The sequence below is a fragment of the Alligator sinensis genome, unplaced genomic scaffold (genome assembly GCF_000455745.1).
Source record: "Alligator sinensis unplaced genomic scaffold, ASM45574v1 scaffold918_1, whole genome shotgun sequence".
Lineage (NCBI taxonomy): Eukaryota > Metazoa > Chordata > Crocodylia > Alligatoridae > Alligator > Alligator sinensis.
Window position 1 is genome coordinate 697,086 of NW_005842676.1, and position 26,555 is coordinate 723,640.

At 39.9% G+C, this 26,555-nt stretch overlaps 1 protein-coding gene across 1 annotated transcript in view; it reads left to right on the forward strand.

The window, feature by feature from the left end:
• The window catches only part of EPHA3 (EPH receptor A3), a 352,724-nt gene that overhangs the window by 241,379 nt on the left and 84,790 nt on the right, over positions 1–26,555 (forward strand). Inside the window, exons 6-10 of the mRNA XM_006033907.2 lie at positions 4,452–4,576; positions 16,684–16,843; positions 21,940–22,042; positions 22,502–22,569; positions 26,156–26,281. Of these exons, the coding sequence (XP_006033969.1) occupies positions 4,452–4,576; positions 16,684–16,843; positions 21,940–22,042; positions 22,502–22,569; positions 26,156–26,281 (582 nt within the window). The remainder of the gene's footprint in view (positions 1–4,451; positions 4,577–16,683; positions 16,844–21,939; positions 22,043–22,501; positions 22,570–26,155; positions 26,282–26,555) is intronic.

Sequence of the window (26,555 nt, forward strand, 5' to 3'; positions counted from 1 at the left end):
AGTATCTGTATCTGAAACCCAGTCACATATGAAAACAATAACCACAGAATAACAAAAAAGTCAATAAGGAGATTTATATACAGCTGCTATTAAACTGGAGGAAAACGAATGGTCTGATAGAGTCAGTTTCTCTGGGAAATCAATTTTGGTAGAGTTTTATTGTCCTTTCTGCTAGACCCTTCATGTTATTTTCTTGCACCTTTAACAGTTCTGAGTGAGTAGGGTTTTACACATGTGATCCTAAGCTTCCTGGATCACTGCATTTGTTACTTTTCAACATCCACATCCCCAGCTGCCCTAAATGCTACCTAACAGCACTGAATGCACAAAGTAAATTTCCCCTGGTACCCTTAGGGAGCTCTGACGGTGAATGTTAACTGCTTACACCAGTCAGAACCAGCAATGCTATGCATGTACAAATAACAAACATTTGATGGACAAATATGTCTCTTAATGCATTCCTTGTAGCTATAGAGAACGTACATCTTCCCTTCTTGGTAAGGGGAAAAGGTTAATTATGTATGGAAATGTGCAATGAGATTGTTAAATAAAAAGCCACCCAGATTGTGAGGAAGCTAATGTTGCTGATATAAGACAATATAAACTGTAGTACAAAGCACTAGAATTACCAGTGGGAGCATTCAGAATCTTCCAATATTGCATATTCTGCCTAAGCACTATAAAGAAAGTCAAATCCAAATATATGTACATGCACATGCATATGCATATGTCTAATTTTAAGTAGTTCTCTGCAGGTCCTGTGCATACGCTTACCTCGCTCTTCAATCTGACGTTATTCTTATTATTGTCAGTGTTAAAGTTAAAGATTCTGAAAGTCAATGCTGTCATTTATCACAAAATATTACTTCTCCCCTTGTTCGTCTTTTATATATTATACCCTAGCCCTTCCAGGTAAATGAAGGAGTGATTGGCTATATTAGAATATGACGTGCTTTTTAGAAAACGGACGTTGGCTTCTCCCTTGAACCAGATTCTCCTGTCACTAATTCTCATTTTCGTATCAGAAACAATTGGTTTTACATTTATATAGGCCTGCTGACTTAAGTAGTTCTGACTGCATTTTGCATCACTGTAATCAAGAAGAGAAATAGCCCCTTGGGTGCAAAAGAAGTATGAGGAAATAGTAAAGGCCATTTGATGAAAAGGATCATTTCAAACGCTACTATTTTTTTCTTGATTTAGTAAAATTTATTGGGAAAATTTGGAAAAAGATAACTGACATATTACCATACAAATTCAGACCTATGTTCATTTCTTGAATACTTGTCAATCCAGCCAAAGTAATTCCTTAGTTCAAGAAAACATTTAAGCTGTACCGAAGTCCATCCCTATTCAGGACAATTTCATTCCATAGTGTAGATGACCCTTCACTAATACTGCTTTACCTTCAGGCCTTTCTCATGTAAATATAGACTTTATACATAGCCCTGACTTTCTACCAGTTTGGGGGCGGTCCATTCAATATCTGACAAACCTGTCCTGCCCAGCAGAATGAGAATAGCGGTTCTCTTTGAAAAGATCCTCATGGAAATTTCTCCCACACCCCAGGCTCTTTCCCATTAAATGTTTGTTGAAGGCAGATATTATTATTGTGAAAACGTACAGCAGTCACAAGTACACAAAAACATTGAAAGCTCTACAAAAATGTTTGATATTTAACAAGAAACCTAATTCAAATAAAACCAACCAGAGGTCATAAAGAAAATATGCAGCACATTTTTCCTTTTACTTTGAAGTAAATTGCCCCTTGTATTCACTTCAAACTTTTTCTTCCCTAAACAAGGACAGTTTGGGTCATCATTTAAATACCTTGATCTCAAACTGATTAAACCAAAGTTGGCAATGTTTTTTTTTCCAATGGTGGGCCAGAATGACACAAATTGGGTCCAAATTGGACTGGCACCACTAGGAAGTGGCCTCCTCTACCATCATGACTGCTTCTCCTTGCCACCTGGCCATGGCACAGAAGAGGTAAATGACAGTAGTGACGCTTCATGTTCAGTAGACTATTTTACTGTTCATTAGCACATTAGCATAATGTAACTTTTTTACTAGAGTAGTAAATTAGTTTTGCTAATGCCTAGTAAAATAGTCTACTGCACATTAAAATGCACATGTAGATTTGCCCTGTTATTAGTAAATGTATGATAAGTACATTTCTGATGCACCAATGTAATCTATGTTATTTGCGCAGCTGTAGAGATCTTCATAAATGAGTTTAAAATAACTAATAAGAAAGCAGTTATAAATTGCCTGGACAGTGGAATGACTAAGATTATTTAAACCTGTCTGGAGAATATGCTGTAGTACATCTCAACATAATGTATTAGAGGAAATAACTATTTCTGTTAATCATTTATTAATTATACATAAAATATTTATGAATTTTATCTTAATGGGAAGTGCTCCTGTTGAGGCATAAGACGTGATAGGGTGTTCAGATACAAAAAATGAGAAATGGTGTGACTTGAAAAGACATAAAAATGACTTACAAGGGCATAAATGCAGCACACAGGGGGAGATGACTTAACACAGGACTTACTGTACTAGAACAGGCCAACTGGATAATCACTTTGGTATCTTGGCTGTAGCAGTGGTCTGTACTTTAGTAAGTGTGAAATTACTAAAGGATATCCATTACACCTCTATCCTATATACCTTGCTTAATGCTTTTCAGCAACTGTAAGGGACTTGTATATGTAATGAGCATAAGGTAAATTAAGGTAGACTCCCCAAAACACCCAGTTTCAACAGTCTAACTTACAGATAAACATTGACTTAGATTTGAACATGGAGAGCAGATTCCTGAAATTTAAATGTTATTAAGGGAGGGTATTGCAGATAAACGGGAATCAGTTTGAACCACTGTCTATAGGAAGTGTATATAAATTTAGTAGGAGTGTTTATATTTTTCTCAGCTCACTGATCTATTAAGAGAGAGACTGTCAACATTTACATATAAGTCTTGACATTACAAGGTTTGTGTTTTAAAGACACTTAACAAAACCAAATATGAATAGAAATAAGTTTCTAATTTATTTTAATTAAAACATTTTTCTGGCATTTAGAAGTGTTCCCGCAGTGCTGGAAACCCAAATATAGCAATGCTGTTCTAGTGCACGGCAACAGATGATAGCTGAACCTAACAAATCTTAACACTATCATAAATTCAGCTGAAATCCTGAGGGCATATCAGTACTGACTCTGACAACATCAGGCCATACCACTGTAAGAACACATCGTGCCCACTTGCCCCACTCCATTAAATGCCAAAAAGTAGCCCAGCCCCAATTTGGTGAGCTCCCAGTGTGTGGCCAGCATACTTCTCCATCTTGAATGTGGTTAGTGACACATGGCCAGGGCTGTTCTAACATTGGCATTTGGTCGAGCAGCAGTGTGTGGGAGGGTTGTGATTTCACAGTAGAACTCTACAGCTACAGTGGGAGGTGGTGTAGGCTCTAATTGTTCAGATCAGCTGATACATTTTTATTAGGATGTCATAATGTGAACTGCACAAATGCACCTGATTTCTATCTTACTGTTTATTGGTAATTAGTTAAGTGCTGAGCTGGCTCATCATTAATTATGTTCACCTCAAAAAATGGACATTTGGAAGGGAATCATAGCCAATGGAAATTTTACTGTAGCCTGCAGTGGGTCCTGGATTTCATCCCCAGTTTGGGTAAGCAACATGAAGCATACTATGAACTGCTTTATGCTTGAAAATTTGAGATGAGAGTTTCAGGACCTCCAGTACTTTTTTCATTTCACTTGTTAGTGGCATGCTGTCTTTTGCCACCTATACCTTTGATCAGTGTATATCAGAACTAAAATTTAATTGCATATATTTTACCCTTTAGATTTTTTTTCCCAAAGAAACATTATAAAGGAAATGCCATGTAGGAGGGAACAAGTTACATTAGGGGAAACCTTACTGAATAATGTCATAAAAAGGATGTATTCTGCAGTATACTGATGATTATTATTAACTATGGATACCAGGGGACTCCTTGTATGTAATGTATTCCAGTCCTGTTGTATTCTTGCATATGAGAGTATTATCAATGATCTGCAGTGTCTGGTAATAATAATGCGCAAACGTTATAACAAATAGGTAGTACTGTTGTTTTGTTCTTTTTTAATATATCAAATGTATTTCATTGCTTACATTATAGTAGCAGATTGAAAACATCTGCTTTCTTGCCACTAGTCCACAAGTAACAGAAAGTCTCAGCTCATTTTCCTTCAGGCCAGTACGCTTCAAGCCATGTGTACCAGGACTATAATCCAGCTGCTGAGTGTTGATACAGGGCCAGACCTATACTCAGGAGTCTTTTAAATGGAAACAATACCTTCTTGCCAAGGATTAGAACAGTGATAAACTCCATTTGCTTTTCTCTCCCTCCTCCCCCGCCTCCCTTTCCTTGCAGCTCCATCCCCCATCACAATAATTAGGAAGGACCGGACATCCAGGAATAGCGTGTCTCTATCTTGGCAAGAACCTGAACATCCTAACGGGATCATCTTGGACTACGAGGTCAAGTACTACGAAAAGGTGGGAAGAAATGGTGGAAGGGGGATGTTTCTGAGTTGATAGCCTCGTAATGAAGTCATTGTGTCTTTTGTGCCTAAAACGGCCCGGATGCAGCCATGCCTTTGCTCTCTGTCTCTTTCAACAGTTACTGTTCAATTTGACAAATTCCTGGTTCATGAAAATGAGCCCACGGATGAGCACAAAATGTGCAGCTGTCTTTGCCCCCTCAGTTACATGGTGTTTATTTAAAAATACTCTGTTTAAAAATATTTGTTCATTTATGAGTTGTCCTTGAGGTGCAGCATATTTGCACACAAGTGATTTGAGAGAAAGTAGATCTCTGCTTAGTGACATGGTCACAATTTACAACATCAGAGTAATTCACACTAGTGAACCATGAAAAGTAACTATATATTTTCTAAATAGGACAGAAAAAGAAGGGAAAGGGAAATGAGAAGGGGAATAGGGAGAGGTAAGGGGAAGGAGAAGGTTTGTTTTATTTTGTTTATTGTGTTCTTTCAGTTGTAATCAGCATATCTGCTATTGAGCTATAGTAAATTCACTGGTAAATCTTGCTGATAGGAAGGAAGATCCCCAACAACTGCTGTGCAAATCACAGAGTGAGAATTGTCCTTGCCTCAATGAGTGAGATTCCACTATAATTTTCCCGAGAATACATTGTTGCCAGTTCCAGTTAGGCATGAGAAAAAATTGCCAGGAGTAAAGGGTTAACTCAGTAAATACTGATAGTACTTATTTGTACAAACTAAGGACTTCAAGCCTCCGAAAGTGAACAAGGCACTAGTTTTGATGGGTTTGTATCAGGATAGGGATTGTGCTTAAATCCTAGATGTTAGAAGTGAAAAGGACTTGATAGATCAGTCAGACCATCATTCTCTTATTTTAAGTCCTATGAAGGGTAGAGTGACATTACTAATGGAAACTACACTTGATCATCACCAGTCTGAAGACTATATTCCATGTTCAGAAAGGATGTGTGAAATGAAGCTAGGATTCAGAGAGACCTAGACAAGTTGGAGGATTGGACCGAATGAAATCTCATGAAATTCAGTAAGGGCAAGTGCAAAGTCCTGCATTTAGGATGGAATAATCCCATGCACAAGCTGGGGACCAACTGGTTGGGCAGCAGGTCTGCAGAAAAGCACCTGGGGGTTACAGAGGACAATAAGCTGAATATGAGCTAACTGAATATGTGTGCCCTTGTTGTGAAGAAAACTAACAGCACAGTGGGCTTCATTAGTAGGTGTGTTACCAGCAAATAAAGGGAAATGATTATTTCCCTCTATGAGGCACTAGTGAGTCAACATCTGGAGTACTGTCTCCAATTTTGCTCCCCCACCCACTACAGAAAGGATGTAGATAAATTGGAGAGGGTCCAGCAAAGTTCAATGGAAATGGTTAGAGGGTTGGGGAACATGACTTATGAGGAGAGGCTGGTCTTATTTAGTATGAAGAAGACACGACTGAGGGGGGATTTAATAGCAGCCTTCAACTAAATGAAGGGGCATTCAAAAGAGGGTGGAGCTAGAGTGTCCTCAGTAGAGGCAGATGGCAGAACAAGGAGGGAGCAGTAGTCTCATGTGGCAGCAAGGGAAGTTTAGCTTAGATATGAGGATACACTTCCTTACTAGAAGAATAGTAAAGCACTTGAACAGGTTACTCAGAGAGGTGGTGGAATCTCCATCCTTAGAGGTTTTTAAGACCCAGGTAGACAAAGCCTTAGCTGAGATTATACAGTTATATAGGTCTTGGTTTGAGCAGGGGGTTGGGCTAGATGACCTCCTGAGGTCCCTTCCAACTCTAATGTTGTGGTTCTATGAGCTGACCATTTGACTTTTTTGAGAATTTGGATTTTGAAAGGCCTTGGTGAAGTCAAACACCCATTGTATTTAACCTTTGCTGGTAAGAAGAAGAAAAATCCTCCCAAACCTTTTCTAGCTTTAAACTAATTCTAGACAGGAGTGTATTATAGATTTCGTTTTTTGAGACCAATTCTGTTTCTGTTTTGCCATTTATTTCAATGACATCAGGATTGAGTCATTAAAGGAGAACCAACCATACATCAATTTGTCTTTATTTATACAACCACAGCAGTAAAACCACATGGGAAGTATTTGGACTTTCTCATTTTCTTTCATTCCTAAAAAAAATCACATAACGTATTGCCTTTTAATAAAGAATTTAGGGTTATTTACCTCACAAAGTACCTATATCTAAATGCACCCCGAGCTTCAGTCTCTTTCACACAGGACAGACTGTTTACTTGGGCTAATGACTTCCATCTCATTGGAGACCTACCAGTGTGTTCATGTTGTCATTGGCTGTAATTTTGTTTTTCAAGACCTGCAGCAGGATGAGCTCAGCTTGAGGGTCTTTTCTTTTGGAACTCATTTCCCAGGATGGTCCTTCAAGAGTTTGATGGGATTCAGGGCACAATTTAAGACTATTTTTTTCAGTCTGAATTTTGAGCAAGTTAAATATCTTCAGTGACTGCTTAGGAATAGGATGTTTTTTGATTTATGAGCAGAGTAGAGGATCACTGATTTTTGCAAATTGCATGACCCAACTGATTTTCTTTCTTTTCTTTTTTTTTAATGGTAGCTCTACTCTGAAAAGTAACTTTCATGAAACAGCATTATTTTACTCAGTGACAGTTCAATACTGTGAGGTATAGGAGGCTTCTTGAAGTGCAAAATGCCTTACATCCCCCATGACTGGTAGGATTAAACTTCAAATATGCTTTCTTTGTAGTATCAGAGTCATGTCTGCTTATACCAGTGATAAAAGTACATTTCCATGACATTTTCCCACCATTGGCATTGCAGAGCTAACACAGTTCTGAGAACATGACTTAAAGTCAACTGAATCTATATAAAACACCCCATCATATATATTAACAACACAAATAAGTAAATGGCAGATTTCAGATCATAGCCCTTCTTTAACTTCTCTTCTATTTATTTATCCATTTTTCTGTGCTGCCTTATAAAAATATGCATTTCCACTCGCTCAAGCTGTGGGTAGGAATTGTCATGCCACAACAGACTAATGGTCCATATCCTGCTGTCCAGTATCCTGCATTTGTCCATTAGTGAATGCCAGCTGTAGTTATAATGCCTAGCTCTTTTCTCTCTACTTCCGATGAAATTTCTTTCTTGATTACAAGCCTAGCTGTCCTCTTCCTGGTCTGTTTCAGAACAGCTCTTCTAGCACCGAGCCCCTTTGTGCTTTTATTATTCTCAGGTAGAATTTAACAATTCCCCTACTCATAAACTTGGCATGGGGCTGCTGGCCATCAGCTTGCCAGTCTGATCCCCATGTGTAATTACCCTCTCTTCCCTTTCATGGGAGGAAGGGGTGGGGGGAGGGTTCCTTTAGGTTTCTGGTTCACAGGCCTCAGCCAGAAACTGATCACATCTAGTTCTGTAAACTGACTGCAGCCAAGAGGTTGGATTTTCACTGATTGGACATTACTCTTAAACATGTGTAAAACATGTTTATCAAGGTGTGGCTTGTTTTGAGAGGTTGTTTCTCTCTGCTTGTTTTTCCTCAAAACCCCATTATTAAACTGAATGTTTTCATACAGACAGTATTGAATAAGCAGTTCAACATACTGTGTTCATAACTTATTACACAGAAGCTCCGATATAGTTACATGCCTCAACTAAAGCAAATTGCTCTTTTAAATGTGCATTATCCTGTCCTGGTTGATGCTGAATGTCACCTTGTTGTTCTTTTGGCCTTCTCCCTATCTTTGTTAAGTCCTTCTTAAATTCTTCAGAATACTTAATATTGATGGAAAACTTAACTAAGTTACAATTGCTGTTCCAAATCTGGCAGAAATCACTCTTTCACATATTGCTGAATACAAAATATAAAATAGTACCATTGGTAAGGTATGGTTAAGGGGAGATATCTGAGAACTTACCAAGCTGTATAGCCGTATCCAGATGAGCACAGCCATGCAGTATGTGTGCCATACACCACACATTTAGTTGTTCTCCGTGCTACAAGGGAGCAGCATGGAGGGGGTTTTTGACCTCTGAATATCCAGGGATCAAAAAAACCCCATGGATAGAAAAAGCAGAGCAGCTCACACTTGGGCAGCATGCACTGCTCAAAAGCAGAGCTGAGCTGCCCAGAGCCATGCTGTGGCTGCCAACCTGGCTCTGTGCAGCAGAATTGCCACTGCTGCAGCCCCAGGAGGACCCCAGGTAAGGCTGCTGGGGCCATCCCAGTGCTGGCCCCAGCTTCCCCTACCCCACCCAGGGTAACTTGCCTTGCATCAGAGCATGCGTGCCACAGGTGTTCTCCAGAGACAACTAGCAGCGGCGCAAGGTGTCCCCAGGGAACCAAGTATCCACACCATGTGTGGCGTGTGGCCTATGAATGTAACTGACCCACAGAACCTTCTTTACTGATGGGATGTTACAACAAGAAAGAATATAGCTTGGTTTGTGGGGAATTCTAGGAAGGGTTTGAGCAGTGGCACTTGGGGGAAAAATCTTCTAACTTGCAGGTTTATCACCTTGATTTAAATGTCACTGAGACATGATAAATATAGACTGCCAAAATATCTTTTTAAAGACGGTCATTTCAGAAAAAAACTGCATTTTAAATAAAGTTTATGCTACCTAGTTAATGTTAAGTTGTATACAAATGTTAAATAATATAATACTTTGAGAGAGAGTTTAATAAAGCTGGAGGAAATACATGTTCATTTTTTAAGGTTGTGCAAAATAATACTCAAGTTAAGCATATACCTAATAGTATTCAAAATAATACTCAAAATAGTACTCAAGTTAAGCATATACCCAAGTGCTTTGCCAACCTCAACCATATAAATAGCCCCCTCGTGGACAGCGGTAGTATACCTGTGCTTGAGGTTAACTGCTTTTTAAAGTTTTTTGTGGTGCATTTGGGCTTAAAACCCCAGTCCTACAAATGTTCACTCTCCCAAGTAAACCTTATCATTTAAATACAGGTACTCCTCACTTCACATTGTCCCGGTTAACATTGTTCCATTATTACGTTGCTGATATATTAGAGAACATACTCATTTAAAGTTGCGCAATGTTCAGTCATAATGTTATTTGGCTGCCGCCTGCTAGTAGGTAACTACTGTGACGTAATTGGATGCTCTTAACGTCATTTCACTTAAAGTCACATTTTTCAAGAATGTAACTACAACGTTAAGCAAGGAGTAGCTGTAGACTCATTGGGCATGGTCCCCATGAGTGGGAACTTGTTTCTGCTACTACTTGTCTTTGGGGAACGCCTGTGCCACACATGTTCTGGTACATGACATGTTGCTCTGGGTGGAGTAGGGGAGGCTGGGGTCAGCAACTGTGCTGGCCCCCGCAGCCTTACCTGGGTTTCTGGGGGCCTCTGGGATCTGCAACCACAGCAATCCTGCAGCAGGGAGTGTGGCTGGCAGCTAGAGTGTGGCTCTGGTCAGCCAGGCTCTGGTTTTGAGTGGCACACACTTCCACCATGTGCACTGGCCTGCTTTTTTTTAGGTGCAGGTTTTTTTTGACCCCAGGATCTCCCAGGGTCAAAAAAACACCCCCATACTGCAAAGTAGTAATGCGGGGAATGCCTGCATGAGCGACATGTGTGGTGTGCAGTGCTGCAGACAGGTCTGTGGTGCTGCATACTGCACATCCATGTTCATCTAGACATACCCATTGAGAATAGCCAGGGGTGCATGATCCCCAGCCTGCAAAACAGATTCAGCCTGTGGAACAATATCATCTTGCTCTTATGAGTCCCTATGAATCCAGAAGTTTGGCAGAGGGGGAACAGCAGCAGCATTTATTGCCATTCCCCTGCTGCCAGATTTCCATACTGTGGGGAACCCAGTGGGCTGGATAGTGCACTAGATCAGGTGTGTGGGACCAGAGGCACGTTGCCTGATCCAGGTGTATGGGGCTGGACCAAGGCAATGCAGGGCTGGGGTTTCTCATTCATGGAGCCAGGAAAGCATGGGGCCTGATCAGGATGCATGAGGCCAGGCCAGGCAGCACAGGGCCCAGTTAGGGCACATGGGGACAGCCCAGGGTGACTCAGGGCCTGATCATGATGTATGGGTCTGGGCCAGAGAGGGGGGCCTATCTGGGCTCCTGGGGCCAATCAGGGCATGTGGAGACAGGGCAGGGTAGCTCAGGGGTGGAGGACCTGATCCAAATGCATGGAGCCCAACCCCACGTGCTGACTTCTCAAAGAAACCAACCATGGACCACTTGTCCTGCCAGTGGGGCCAAAAATTTCACACCCCTGCAATAAACTGTAGATAATCAGATATTAGCCTCATTCAAACTCTGAATCCCTCTTTTTTGCTGGCTAGGTCCAGTAGGTTTTGAGAGGTTTTTTGTTAAGTTATCTTATGAATGCACAGTTCAGATTCTGGATGAAGCAAAAATATTCTTTCACTTGTAGATAGCTATAGCTCTTTTTAGCTTCTAATGTGCATTAGCCACAACTGATCCATAAAAGATTACATAGATAGTCTGTTTATCTAAAAAAGAACATGCCCTTTACTTTCATTAACATTGCCACTGTAAATATTAAATCTACCTGAAGTTTCTATGGGAAAACCTAGATTAAAACGGTACAGTTTTCATTGTATGAGACACTACTAATAACAGCAGGATTTTCTCTCTAGTAAAGATGATATCTAGTGTACCAGGAGGAAATGCTTAAATAGAACACGTAAGATTTAATTCATCAACTAAGTGAGTGTTTGATTAAAGTTCTTCCTGGCAAAGACTTTCTCTTCTTTTTGTATATTCCTTTTGCTTATGGTGACTAGTGTGCCATATCTCTGAAGTTCTCCCTTGTCCCCAGGAAAGATAAACTAAGGCTTTTATGTGGTGTCATGCTGATTTGATTACTATTCACATAAAAAATGACTTACAAAACATGTGTCTTACAAAGCTTACCATAAACTAAGATACTTTGATATCCTCCATACCATGATTTTAAACATTTATTTTCAGAGTGGCATTGCATATTATTAACTGATATAGCCAACACCACATATTCTGTCTGTCACATACATCCACTAAGAAGGAAATATTTGTACTGTCTGAAGGGAACCTGAAGTCAGATTAAACTGAATATCCAGCCTAAATCATACACAAAAAAATTACATTTTTAAAAGCAAAAAATGTTATGGCTTAGAAATCAAAGCATTTCCTTAAATTTGGGGGGTGGAGGGAGGGCAGTTAAGAAGTAAATTTAGGTTAAATCTAGTTAAATCGAATTAAGAAGTAAATCTAGGTTTATTAAAGTGAAAAGTTATACATTTAAGTCAACCCATTAATTTTTCAGACTGTTTTGTATATTTTTGCTTGCATGTTTAACCATACACACGCTTTTTATATATAAGGGGTAAAAAATAGAGGATAAAATGAATTTCTGAAAATGAATGGAACATGATAGAGGTTTTGTAGAAGTAACCACTCTTTGTTGAATTTGTCCAGTCCATCTTACTCTCATAAAGAAGTCCTATTTAGAGATCCATTTATAAAAGTCACTTAAATGTTGTCTTTTTAGCATCAGTGGGTGCATCCACACATGCAAGCACATGCACTTGCAGCATCTCATATAGAAGCAGTGCAAATTTGAGCCAGGGCTTTTTGCATTGGTGCATGTGCTCGGACATGCACTTTGTTGTGGAACAAATTGTGCCACTTGGGGCAAAATAACCCTGCCTGGCTCCTCCCGGATCTGCAGCCAGGGGAAGCTAGAGCCCGAGGCCTGCACCTGTGCTGTCCCCAGCAATATAAAAAGCTGCCCTGTCCTGGCCCCATCAGTACAAAAAGCTGTCTTGGCAAGAAGCTCAGGGCTACTCACTCTCAGGAGCTTCTAGGGCCAGGCCAATTGGTACCTGGGGACACTACCTCTTGTGCCAGGTGGACTGCTGAAGCAGCCCTGAGAGTTCCCTGCACTCTCTACCCACTGCAGCAGTCTGGCAGTGGGAGCTGCTGCCTGGTTGTGACCTGCTGTGCACTTGTCAGACCTGGATGAGGCATCTGCCCCTCTGGGCCAGCTGCCAGTGGGCTATGGCTACAGAGTTGGCCTTTGTGCGGCACTACTGCCATGTGTGTCCCCTGCCTGGCCATGTGGGCAGTTATTGCCCAGAAGATGTTCTGGGTTTGGTGACCTGCTTTGAACTGTCAAAGCATGTCCTCCTGGCCCCAGTTGGCCACAAGGTCAGTCACAGCCAGCTGGATCCAAGGTACCAGCTCTGAGCAAGCAGGGTCCTGCCACTGGCCTCCCTAGCAGGAATTTTAGTGTTCCCTATTGGAAAACTGAAAAATCCCTGATAAAAAAATCTCACAGTCACTCTGTAAAATACCCCAAAATCCATGTTCCTCCACAATTAAAACAAAAGTCCACTATAAAGAGAGAGAGAGAGTGAGACGGAGAGACAGTGATCAGATGGGCAATGTTTTATTGATATATCTACAGTGTTAAAGCAATGTGGAAAACTATGAGTGTTGCTATCGTAATATTAAAGTGAACCCTAAATACATGTTTCATGAATGCATGAATATATATTTTGCTGCCCCCCACAGGGGCTATGCCCCCCCACACAGGGGTTAGAGCCCCCCAGCAGGGGCTATGACCCCCCCACAGGGGCTACTTCTCCCCCTCAGGGGCCTCAGCCCCGCAACGGGGGCTGTGGCTCTCCTCCAGGGTCCACATGCACCGCCTCACCCTGCTTGCTCCCCCAGCCCCCACGATTGCTGTTCCGCCTGGCCCCATCCCTTGCCGGCTCCTGCCGCCCCCCCGATGGATGCCTCACCCAGCCCCCCCCACTCCCCCCGGCCCCCCCATGGCTGCAATCCCCCAATTGCTGCCGCAGCCCCCCCGATGGCTGCCTCACCCAGCCCCCCCCACTCCCCCAGGCCCCCCAATGGCTGTCTCAAAGGTGCTTGGGATGCTGCAAGAAGCATGTGTGGGCTCGTCTGGACATGCCCAGTGGGTGCATCTACACATGAGCTTTACCGCGCGGTATCCTATTTTACTGTGCATTAAAGCATTGTGTAAAAAAACATGCTAATACACTAATGCACAATAAAATAGACTACTGCACTTTAGGGCAGCCTAATGCACATTTATTTAGTATCTCAAAGCTAATGCACATGCAGCAAGGCTACTCCATCATGTTGTAATCTCAGCGCATCGGAGCAGACTCAATTAATCAAGTCTGCTGGGGTGTGGTAATTACTGGACTTTAGCAGACTTCAGTGTCACATGTATCAACATCCCCGTGCTGAAAAATGGTGGTGGGGATGTTTTAACTAAAGCTCTCCAAGCCACTCTAATTAAAGTTCCTCCTCACCCCCACTTCTGGACACATGTATAAATACCTTCACATTGGAGGTATTAAATTTAATGTGCATTAGGAAAAGCATATTAATGCATGTGTAGACATGCCCAGTGGAAATACTCACATGCTTATACATTATGCACATACATCAGTACATTCATGAACTGGGATTCAAGTCTCTTTGGGTGTTTCCATACTGGAAGCTGGAGGCTGATATAAAGATATCTGAACTATTTCAAACCAGCTAGCTCAGGGATCTAAAGTAGTCTAGTCAGAGCAGGACAAAGCTCAGTGAGGGACTAATTTATCCTTTCAAACATAAGATAAATGAGCTGGTGCTGAGCTTAGCATTGTTGCAGCTCGTGCTGTTTTTTCATTTCCTTCCTTTTTGTCTTTTCTTAATTGAGCTAGCTACATTAACGTTCATTCCAGTTTCTCCATACTGTGCCATAGACCACAGTGCATACATAGCAAGTGAATGGACACACATACACATTACACTCGGTGAAAGGATTAGGGAAGGATTGTATTGTACATCAGATAATTTGTGGTCATTATTATTCTATTTTTTTTGCCTACTCCACTCCTATCCTGCTGTAAGTGGAAGATAAAACATAATAATTGATCTGCAGTTTCTTTTAGGGGAAAACTGCCTAGTTGAGCTTCCATTTACCAGGGACCTCAAAGAATTGCAGGGAATCAGATGATGGACAGTAAGACCCCACGCACATACCTCCCCTCCACTCTTTTAGCTCAGTATAATGCAGGGGCGGGCAATTATTTCAGGCGGAGGGCCACTTACTGAGTTTTGGCAAGCCATCATGGGCCGCATGACAGGCAGCCAGGGGCAGATAAATATAAATTTTCTAATTTTTTTAGGGGCTTCACAGGCCAAATAGAATGGCCTGGTGGGCCACATCCAGCCCATGGGCCATATTTTGCCCACCCCTGGTATAATGTGTTCATCTGTCTTTACCATAAAATAGCCCTCAGTAGTTGAATTGCTTATGTGAGTAAGAAAAGCAGCAAGTTTTGGGGTGTGAAAGTATACAGTCTACTTTCCAAACTCAGGATTCATGCCTCAGTACTCTTGGTACATCCAGACAATAAACACAGAGCCTCCCAAGTTTAGGTTAATATTCTGAAACACCACAGTGGCTGTGTCTACACAAGATACTACTGCGTATTGGTTACTTGGTTACTTGGTTACTGTATAAACAAGTACTAAATAAATACACAGTAACCTGAGTTACTGCACAGTAGCACCACTGAATGCCTTTTTTGTGACACTGCTACACAGTAGGCTAATGCTACTGTGCAGTAGCGTTACATCATGGGTTTTGCCACGTGACGCTACTGTTCAGTATAATCAAGCTACTGCACAGTCAGCATCTTGTGTAGATGTGCCCAATATAATACAAAGCTAGGTGAGACTGCTTGCTCTCAATACACACCAAATTCAGTTCAGCATCTTCCTGAAGCCAGGCAAACTCAGTCAAGTCAGCAACATTTTATATTCAGTTTAAGTGTTCAAGCCAACAAAGCAGCTTTTGAAGAAAAAAAAAGTTCACATAAATCCCTGCGAACCAGTTGAATTCCTCACAGCTCTCCACATACCTGTATTTCCTTGCTTACTACATCCCCCCCATAAGTGTTTCCCGGCTTCTGTTCCTCCATACTTCTGTTCCAGCAAAGAAAAATCAGCTTCCCTGTTGAAGACGCACACTCCAATTTTAGAGGGCTGATTTAGGAGGGGAAAGTACATGTGATATTCAGTTAATACAGTATTTAGCTGTTATCCAGAGTTTTTCCTGAGCTGCCATTTTCAGGAAGCCAAAAACAGTTATAGCACAGGCTGGCTTTAATAATACTTACTGCACAGACACCTCAAACTACAAACAAGTATTTAAATCACTGGACTATCAAGTTACCCGTCATTTTCTTAGCATAATTAACTTTTGCAATATATGAAATGTCACTCTTGCTAAGTTACTGGAGCCGTGGGTGTTTCTTTGCTCACATATGAAACATTCGATGAGAAATATAGATGTACTGCAAAACATTTTGTGTTCTAACATATGAGGTGTGGATATAATGGATATATACATTGCTCTTTGGCAATCACAGATAAAAAGCATACATACCTTGCTCCTTTGATTCTGCAGTCCTCACCCAGGCAAAGCTTCTGTTGAGTTTAGTGGGATTTTGCTTGAGTGGGCTTGGGCTCATGGTTTAACTGCAGTATAGTTCTATTAAACTCTCTATAAAACCAAAGTAAAGAGTTTGAATATTTTGCTCTAATTGCTATAAAGGAACAAACTGATTTGTAAAACATGTTGCAGTAAAAGCTGAGCCATAGCAATAGGTCTGCAAAGCACTAAAATGTTCTAAATTAGCCTGTAACAGCTTCCAATTTGGTGCAATTGGTGAGTCTAGGCTTTATGGTTTTCAGATAACATTTTAATAATCATTTTCTTGTAATATTACAGGTTACAGGCAAAGTGATATGAAAACATTAAATAAAATGTCATAAATAGAATATATGATACCAGGCAAAAGAACCACTAATGATCTGAGACTCTTATTAATCTACAGGCTCATGATGGTTTAAATTGAATGGCTGCACAAAGTTTAATTGGTTCATAATTGTTATTATTCAGAAAAAACTGACAATGTCATGCAGCTAATTTTGTGCTAAATATTTGGTCTCTCTAATTGATTTGGAGTGTGTTGGGTTTTAATGTGGTAATTTCTTCCCCCAAAGCAGGAGCAAGAGACAAGCTATACTATTCTGAGAGCAAAAGGAACCAACGTTACCATCAGTAGCCTCAAACCCGATACCACATACGTGTTCCAAATCCGAGCCCGAACAGCAGCTGGATATGGGACCAATAGCCGCAAGTTTGAGTTTGAAACCAGCCCAGATTGTATGTATTAATTCACACAGTCATTAAATGTTTTTCCTGCTCAATTTTAGACTGATTTGAATGACTGCTTTTATTCCCTCTATAGCAAATGTGAGTCATAACAATTTATAATGTGTCTTTCTGGGTAATATTACCATATAATGTTATATTTTTATCATTAAAACTGAAATATACTGTAAGGAATATACCATAAATAGCACAGGTGGTATTTTCTTCCATTCTCAGCCCTATCTGAGACCTATTGCCAGAATTAATATGATCCTATGCTAGATGGCAGCTCCTGCTGAGAAGGGAAGTCTAATTCAGTAACAGACCCACATGGCATAATATTCCAATCTTGTTGCCTGACCCTCTGGACTGTAAAAACTCCATATTCGAAGAGAACTACTGTCTCATTTTTCTTGTAGTCCCATGGGTCGGTGCATAATTCTCCTCATTACTGAGGAGCATTGCTGTTTTTCCCTTTCTAGCTATAAGGTGGAGTTGATATAATCAGAAGGCATGGTCATTCAGTCAAATCATACTTCTGGTTGTGGTTCTGGTTCTAGTTCCATTCTGCCACTGAATTTTGTGACCTTGGACAAATTATTTATACCCTGTGATTCAATTTTCTATTCTGTGAGGTGGAGACAATACTACTTATCTACACAGCAGTAAAATGTGAGGTTTAGTCATTAACCTTTATAAAACGCTTTGAGAATTTTACATGGATGTGCTGTAGAAATACAACATTGAGCTATTATTTCATCTGCTTTCTTTGCACTGAAAGATCTAACCTTACTTGAAATTGAACAGTGAAAGAACAATTTTAAAGACGCTGGTAATGCTTTAAAATGTTCTCATTACAAATGTTTAAAAAGATGTTTGGTGCACTTTTCCTGATGTTTCTAGATTTCTTTAGTCCCAGTTGTCAAATGGAGTGACCACAGGAATTCTCTGCACAGTAATTGCCTAATTTTATATTTCAGTTTTGAAATTGATACTTGTGCGCACACAATTCAGATATTTGAATCCAATTCAGCAGGGTACTAAGCATATGCTTAACTTTTAAATCACAGCAATAGTTCTATTGAACTGAAGTTTAAAATGAAGTTTTCAGTGCTGAAATATAGTTCTACATGCTTGCTCCCCTACCAACATTTATGCCCATTCTACTTTGTGTGTGTCTGCACCATGATTTTCAGTGAGGGTGCTGCGATATCCTTTTAATGGTGCTGGAGAGTGCTGCACAATACTAACACTGTTGGGTGTGCAAACATCTCAGCACGAAGCACAAGATAAATCCAGAGACTTCAAATAGTGTTGAAAATATTCTGACCTGTTTTGTTCTTTCTGAGTTCTTTGCAATAGAACAATTGCTCTGTTATTTTCCCATAGTCAAAACACAAGTGAAAGCTAAGAGCTGGCATTTTCCAAGAGGTGCCTTGAGTCTAAAAAGGTTGAGAATTATTGTTCCCTTCTGCACTGCAAGTTATGGCAATGACATTCAAATGCAAGCTTAAAATGTTCTTTTACAGTTCATGGTTCTTCTGTATTTGAGAATTAAGCTGCCAATCTGCCTCCAAGTCTGCTTGAACAGATGCTTCAGGCTTTATGAACTAGACCTGATGAACATTTTCAAAAGTAAAATGTTGACTTCATAAACTGTTTGTTTGAAATGATTTTATTTGCATAATGCTATTAGCTTTTTTAAAAAGTTGTTTCTAAAATTTTTTTATCAAACTTTTAATTTAATGAGCTTTTATTTCAACCCAGGTAATTTTTTGTCAGTTTTTGTTTTTTGTGTGTCATCTGTTGTGGAGCCCTGTCACCCCAAAGGGCCCGTTTTTCACTCTAAAATGATTGTGCGTAAACATGTTTTCAAAATTTGGTTCATCAGCTATATCTGTTTTTTCAGAATTGGAATACTTTTGTGAAATGACAGATTTTGGAATGTTAAAGAAAAAGATAGGAAGTGAGAGAGAGTACATCCAACAGAAGAAATAAAATATATCTTTCTTTTATAAAACCTAGAAAACATCAAGCAACAAATGGAATGAAGATGCTTTCTAGGATTTTTCTCTTCCAGCAATTTATTTATGTATTTGTTTTTTAGTCAGCTTCACTCGGAAGAAACTCCTCATTAGCCTCATAACTACATAGTATGAAACAGATATGTTGCTACAGATGTTGCCATCAGACATGTTTATTTGATATTAGGAATATGCGCTCACGGTGACATTTATTTAATTGCAGAAGACTAGTGGCATACCAATACATCACCTAAATGGGTGCTGATACTTAAAACTTACACTGGCCCGCTCCACAGAGGTGAATGAACTAATGAAACAAATACCTAGCCCAGAAAGATCTTCCAAGAGAATTTTAAGTAATTATGTTTACAATAGTGTAATGATTTAATCCAATTAAATTACCTATTTTTCTCTTATGGGGCCATGCCTACCTCCTTTTACCCATGTCTGAAGTCAGTTAAACATCTCCCTTGAGTGCTACTGTAATGCATGCAGGGGCATTGCTTGTAGCCTGAAGAAGGATATTTGTGCCCGAAAGCTTGCAAAGAACAATTTTTCCAACTATTTAGTTGGTCTAATAAAAGTTACCACATTTACCCAAAGGACCTTGTCTGCCTACTGTAATGCATAAGCATTTGCAAGTTGTGTCTCTTATCTGTAAACTGAGCACTGCAGAAGTTAAGTATGCCCTATAGTGCTCTACTAACCTGTGACCTTTACAATGCTTTATCTGTATTTTATTGTTGCCTAAGAAAGATTCTGGTTGGAGGTAAGCATTAGGGGTGTGCAAAATGGGTCACATTTGATTTGGATTTGGCCCGAATCGGGGGACAGTGATTCAATTCATTGATTCCAATCACTGTCCCTGATTCGCTTTGGCCAGATCTGAATGTGAAGATTTGATGCTGATTCGGAGAACAGTGATTCGGCCATAGACACAGCTTTAAATGTTTTTTCTACATACCTCAAGGTACCAGGTGCGGCTCATGAATGTTGTGATGGTGGGGCAGATGGAGTGTCCCACAGGAGCTTGGGGGCTCCCTGCACGTTCGGCGGCAAACCCAGAAGTGGACCAGAAGTATTTCTGGTCCACTTCCGGGTCCACTGGGGAGTGCGCTGTGGGGCCCCCACTGTGCTCCCCCAGCTCAGTGATCAGCTGTGGGGGGACCCTGGGTGCCCCCCAGACCCAGGAGCCACCAGTTGCTAAGCCAGGAGAGCGTGGGGGGGGGAGGGGCTTGCACACTCCCCAGTGGATCCAGAAGTGGACCAGAAGTGCTTCTGGTCCACTTCCAGGTCTGCTGCTGAGCACGCTGGGGAGCCCCCCCTGTGCTCCTGTGGGACACTCCATGCACCCCAGCATCGCAGTGCTCATGAGCTGCTATCTTGAGGTATGTGGAAGAAAACATTTAAAGCTATATCTATGTCCGAATCTTTCTGAATCTCTCCAAATCAATTTGGAGGGTTCTGATTCGATTTGGAGAGATTAAAGGGTCTCCTGCTTTGATTCAGATTTGGAGATTCAGCCACTGAATCTGGCTGAATCTCCATCGAATCGAATCAGGGACTGAAGCTTCACACAGCCCTACTATGCATCCAGAATATTTGCTTTATCATCAATATTGCACTGGAAATTGAACCTGGTGTTTTCTTTATTAGAAAGAAGTTGTAGGTGCCCAGCGTATCTAGGTTAGCTCATTTATTTAAGTGCTAAAATATGGATATAGATGCCTAATGCTTAGAATCTGGTTTTGAAAATTTTGGTGACAAACTGACACGGGAATGAATTTGCAGTAGAATTGCAGAATGTAAACAATCCAACTCTCTCAAAATGTTCCTATCCTGTGTTTAACAATAATTAATTTGTTGCAGTTATGAATCAGAAGGGGAAGGAGTCCAAAGGTACAACCTAACTAGATTATACCACAGATATTGTCGTGATGTTTTATTTATGGTCCAGTCATAAGGCTTGAGAGTCTGAGGTTTAAGAAATATTCTGTTTAGAAATTGCAATGTCTTTAAAAATAAACAGAAAAAATTAGTAACAAGCCAAATAGTCTTGCACTTGACATGTTTGAATGTTTGAGATATGTGTGCTATTCCCCTTCCCTCTCAGCTCTTATTCTGGAAAATAATTGAGCTCCTTGTTTTAAAACCAATTAGCTGCAAATGGCTATTTTGGTGACCTTCAGCCTTTGTAGTAACTGACAAACAGTGTGCGCCTGGAAAAAAATCATTGATGATAGGAAGTATGTGATAAGAAAAACAAAATCATGTATGTTCTTTCCGTGTTGTCTTTAACTTGATTATAATGTATAACTGTATGCCACAGGGTAATCAGAAAGAAGCTGATCAATAGCTTTGAAGAATGGCCAACAGACCACAGCTGTGAACATATCTGAATAATTTGTGTATATTTTATGTAGATAGGTATTAAATTGCCCCATAATTTCATCACAATTATTAGTTTGTCAAGGCTGCATAATCATTATTGTATGTCTGTTATCTATGGAACATGAGCCAGGCTATGTCCATAATGCACAGAGACCACCAATCTGTTAATAAGGTCTTTCCTCCATTTGTTTAGCCTGCTAACACAGACTTCTTTTCTCCATTTCCTACTTCTCCACAGCCCCACAAGCTTATTTGCCCCAGTTTGAAGTGACTGCTCTTTATAACGTACTTCTTCCCAAATGTATATGTAGGATAATGATGATTTCTGACCTCACAATGATACTCTGAGGTTTTGTCCTCTAAAGCCCTATGATCCTTGGTTAGAAAATGTTACAGAAATAAAGCTAATGCTGGTAATTAGAGACTTGAACTTCTTACTTTGCTCTTATCACAGATGACAATAACATAATAACAGAGTAATAAATACCATCAAAATCTTTTTCAAACTTGTAAAGCAAAGAAAAGGAATGAAACATTACTCTTTAGAATATTAGGAAGCAGCTTTTCAAAGTTCAGAACAAAGCAATGAAATAATGGGTTAATTTTTCTGATCCCCAAATGTGTGTCAGTTGTGTTGTGTTTAATGCTTTCTTGGTTATTTTTTATATTTTTTTATTGTTTTAATTTTCCCAGCCTTCTCCATCTCCAGCGAGAATAGCCAGGTTGTAATGATCGCCATTTCAGCTGCAGTAGCGATTATTCTTCTCACAGTTGTGGTGTATGTCCTGATTGGGAGGTTAGTTTATCACCTGTTTTACACATTTATTCTTACTTCTATTCCTCATTTGCCACTTGATGAGCGTGGTCAGTCAAGTGGTGTCAGACAATAGAATGGCTGTACTTTACCTTCCCCCTTTCTGTAGCCTGAGAAATTGGAGCACTGCTACTCAGTAATGAGCCTGCTAATATGAGCAGCACCAGTCATACAGTACTAGTTAAAAAATGCTATAAACACATTCTTAGGCAATTGTAAAATTAAATGGTAGGGGTCAAAAATCAATGAATCCTCTCATTAGCTAATTTCCTTGAATTCCCTGAGAACATAGCTTGACTCTATACGGTAGAGAATGGAAACATTGTTAAACTTCCAAACAGGTATTTAATTGTTATGGGGAAAACATTTTATTCTGTTTGATCAAACGATTAAGATGTAAAATTATATGCATTTCTTTATATTTTTCTCTGCTGCTTGTAGATTTTGTGGATATAACAAGTCTAAACATGGTGCTGATGAGAAGAGGCTACATTTTGGGAATGGACATTGTAAGTTATGAAAGACTCTATATCTTTTATTGAATTAATCCCCAGCTCAGCAACTAGCTTAAATTTAGATATAAATGAAAGAAAAGTTTTCTTGTGTCAGGCAGGAGAGTTCATCCAACTAATTAATATTTGGTGCAGTTTTTTTCCACCATGGTTAGATAGGTAGTGAACAGCATAGTGTTGGCAGTGTTCAAATAATACAATATTACATTGATTCTGCTCTGCATTACTTGAATGAAAAACATAACAAACTTCCTTATTATTAAACATTTGAAATCTAAATAAAGGCAACTTTTCCAAAGCAAAATAACCCAAACTAGCGGAACCTGACTTGACAATTACTGATAGTATCAAGGAGAAAGGTTTGCTTTACAAAGTTGGTCTGCTAATAAATTGAGATTAGAAGTAAGCATTCTGAGACTTTAGAGAGGTTTCTTAAGACAAGCATGTCAATTAAGTGTAGTCTTGTTTGTAATTTTCACTGCTCAAAGAACATGTCCTCTCTAATGTGTTAATATACAGTTGCCTGATGATAGGAGTGAAGCAGCTAGCATAGCATGCTTTCTGAGGGCCTGATCCAAAGTCCAGGATAGGATTTTTCCTATTGATTTCAGTAGTCTTTGGACCTGGGCCTTATTTTACAATCAGTAAATAGCAATTTGTAATTAAAAAATCAAGATGTCTATTCTAAAGCTTCTCTTGGATGCTCTTGTAACAATCCCTTTCATTATGAAATCTCTCCGGTCTCTCACATGCTTTAGTCTTTGCTGTGATTAGATTGCACTTTTAAAAAATATACTATGCGCTTAAGACACCAATATAGTCTGGCAGTGCATATATACATTTATACTATATGGGGTACTGCATTTTAAAATTAATTTGGATTACAGCAAAATTATGCTCTACCTTTATATCACTTTCTAGATAGCAGTGGAGACACTGCACCTTCTGCAAAAGAAAGCTGTTGGATATAGCAATCGGTTGTATACCAAGAAAAATTGCATTACCATTCCATGCCATGGGGTTATGCCACAGTAGTTGCAAATTAGAACTGCTTCCCAATTACTGTTGCAGTGGGATGATTGGCAGGTGACAGTTAATATCATTCTTTTGTCTGGAGTTATTGTCCCCGCCTGCCCCAAACTCTCTCCCTCTTTTCATGGAGCATGTGGGGCTGAGCTTTGTTACTGCTGCACCTTGGCAGCTGACAAACTAAGTTCAAACAATGCATTCAGTTGTATGTGCCCCATGTCATTAGAGCTTCATCATTCAAATTTAATTAGGTTATAAAATAAAAGCAGCCATTAAAAAAATAAGTGTCACAGACAAATCACAGATCAGAGTTAGCTCTCCCTACTGCTTTACAACAGAATGGTACAATCACTCTTCTAAAACCTGTCAGCTTAGTTAAAATTCTTGTGGATTAGATTGCTTTTCATTTGGCTTTGGATACCTACGCTCTGTTTTCTGAGTAGTGCCATGCTGATACTAAGATGAATCCAGTTGGTCATGAATTCTGGGTCTTGATCACTTCTCTGAGAAGCATCCCTCCAAAAAGTGACTGGTTATACAGACATATTTAGAGTTGTCAAGTTTTCTGCATGTGTGTGTCACTGTTGAAACTGTTTTTCTGTTCCTTTCCAGCTTTTTTCACAAAAACAAAAAATTGTTTGTATTAACTGCAAGAAGATAAAGTAACTTCCATGGCTGTCATAAACTTTCTGCATCTTAAATACAGCAGCTGGTTTATTTCAGTTAGTTTATTCTGAATTACTTTAAAAAAAAAAGCTCCAGCCATGAACTATTCCCTACAGCCTTATTACAAATCCTATAATATTACTTCAAAGGAGCTGAAATATGTTTCACCTCCTCCGATCCTCTCCCCTTGCCCTCTTTGGCTAGGCCCTTTCTACTTTTTGCTACCCTTAGGGCAATTCATGCTGGTAAAATGGAAATGGAAATTATTATGTTTGCACAGAATGAGCTGTAAAGTAGTGCAGCTTAACACATGTACATGTGTTTATTATCTGTTTTTCATGACAGAACCCAGTGACTATATGGGCTGCCCTTAATTATGGGTGTGAATGGATTATTCTCCTTGCAGTCACCATCACCTGATCTTGGGAACCTCTGGGGTCAGCATTAAAAATCAGCAGCCCTACTAAGCAGAAGCTTTTAATTGTTGTTATTTTTATTGGGGGCAGAGGGAGCCTGAACATACCTTCAGCATAGATGAAGAAAAGCATTTACAAGATTTTTTAACCAACAGCAATATACGGCCAATTACTTTTTGTTTTACTTGCAAATGATTCTTTAATCATCAGATGCTTTAAGGAAACACGTTCATCATTTATTAGTGTGCACATACCACACAGCCCTTTTGTTGGGAGCGTGAGTCTTAGTTGGCATTGTTGTGGAGGCAGTGAATATGGGGGCTTGCTTTTGTAATTTTCCTGTCACTTCTGAGGCCAATAAATCTCCATAAAATTTACTTTTCATAAAACCTGCAAGAAAACATTTGCAGTTTTTTGTTGAAACAATGCCACACTCTAACCAATGGTTTAAAAAAAGGTTATTTTCCTTATCATATGCACTGAAAAGCACATTTAAACCATAGCAGAGGTCAGTAGTTTTGACACATTCAGGCCATACTTGGAAAGGATACTCCTGAGGATGGTGGTTATTTTACTTTTTGTTAAAGAAGTGTCATGGCATACAAAATTAATTCAGAGCCAGCCACACAATTTATCAGACTCATGCAGGAAGGGGGCCCCCAGCTATAAAGCGACGGAAGACGAGGAAAGAGTCTTTAGATTGCCTCCGGCACCATTGCAAAAAGGGGATGATCTGGGATGACAGTGTGTTTCCTTTCCTTCCAGCCCTGATGATGGTGGAGGGAAAGATGAGGTTAGCTTGTGACTTGCCCCTAAAGCCATGTAGTCCCAGGCACTTATTTGAGCATACTGCTTGCCCCAGATGAAATAAAAACCACAGGTCAGAAAACTGTGGAAAAGAAGAATTGTCTTGTTCTCAGTATTGTCTGTCTCAGAATCAGCAACACCAGCCTGCCACTAACTCTAGAGAGGACTCTTGAGCATTCCTCATAAATGATGGTTTGTCAATTCTTCCGTAAGTGAAAATTTTGTTTGTATATATTCCAAATCATATTTTAGTTTTTTCCTCTGTTTGCTACCCTGAAAAAAGCAAAGTAAAGGAGTATCTAAACATTGAGTGGACATGATGAGGTAGTACTTTGATATTCAAATGCAGGCCAGTTTTTCAAGTTTAGATGTGTCTGAGGGCCTGCTTTCAAACCTGATGGTCTGTATCTGAAAACAGATACATTAATGAAGGGCAAGGTATGTGTGTTCCTGAATGTTGTATTCACAAGCTATTAAGAATCCTTGGCCTCTCAGAAACCTTCAAAAGCAGCTAATAGTCCTGTGTACAACCTGAGGAAGCAATGCACCTTTTTTTTCTGATAGTGATTGGTGTGTGTTTGTTTATTGCTCTTCTCCTATTTTCCTAATATGGTTAATTGAGCCCACATGATCTTTCCTCTCTCTTTCTGTTTGTCTTTAAACAGTAAAACTTCCAGGCCTCAGAACATATGTAGACCCACATACATATGAAGACCCCAACCAGGCTGTGCATGAGTTTGCCAAGGAATTGGATGCAACCAATATATCCATCGATAAAGTTGTTGGAGCAGGTAATGACCATTAACAAGTCAAATTAAAAGGAGGCGTTGATACGTGGAATTTATTAATCTAACTCTGAATGCTAGTTCATATTTATGGATTGTCTGTGATTGGATCCATATGGAATGCACATATCTGGGCTAGGTATACACTACGGGGTTGGGTTTTTTTCATTGGCAAGAAACAAGCAATTGTTGAAACTGAACTTAGTCCATGAAAAGGTTCTGAACTAACAGCTCTGGACATACGGGTCTCATGCTTTTCTCCCAAAGAAACATAGCACAG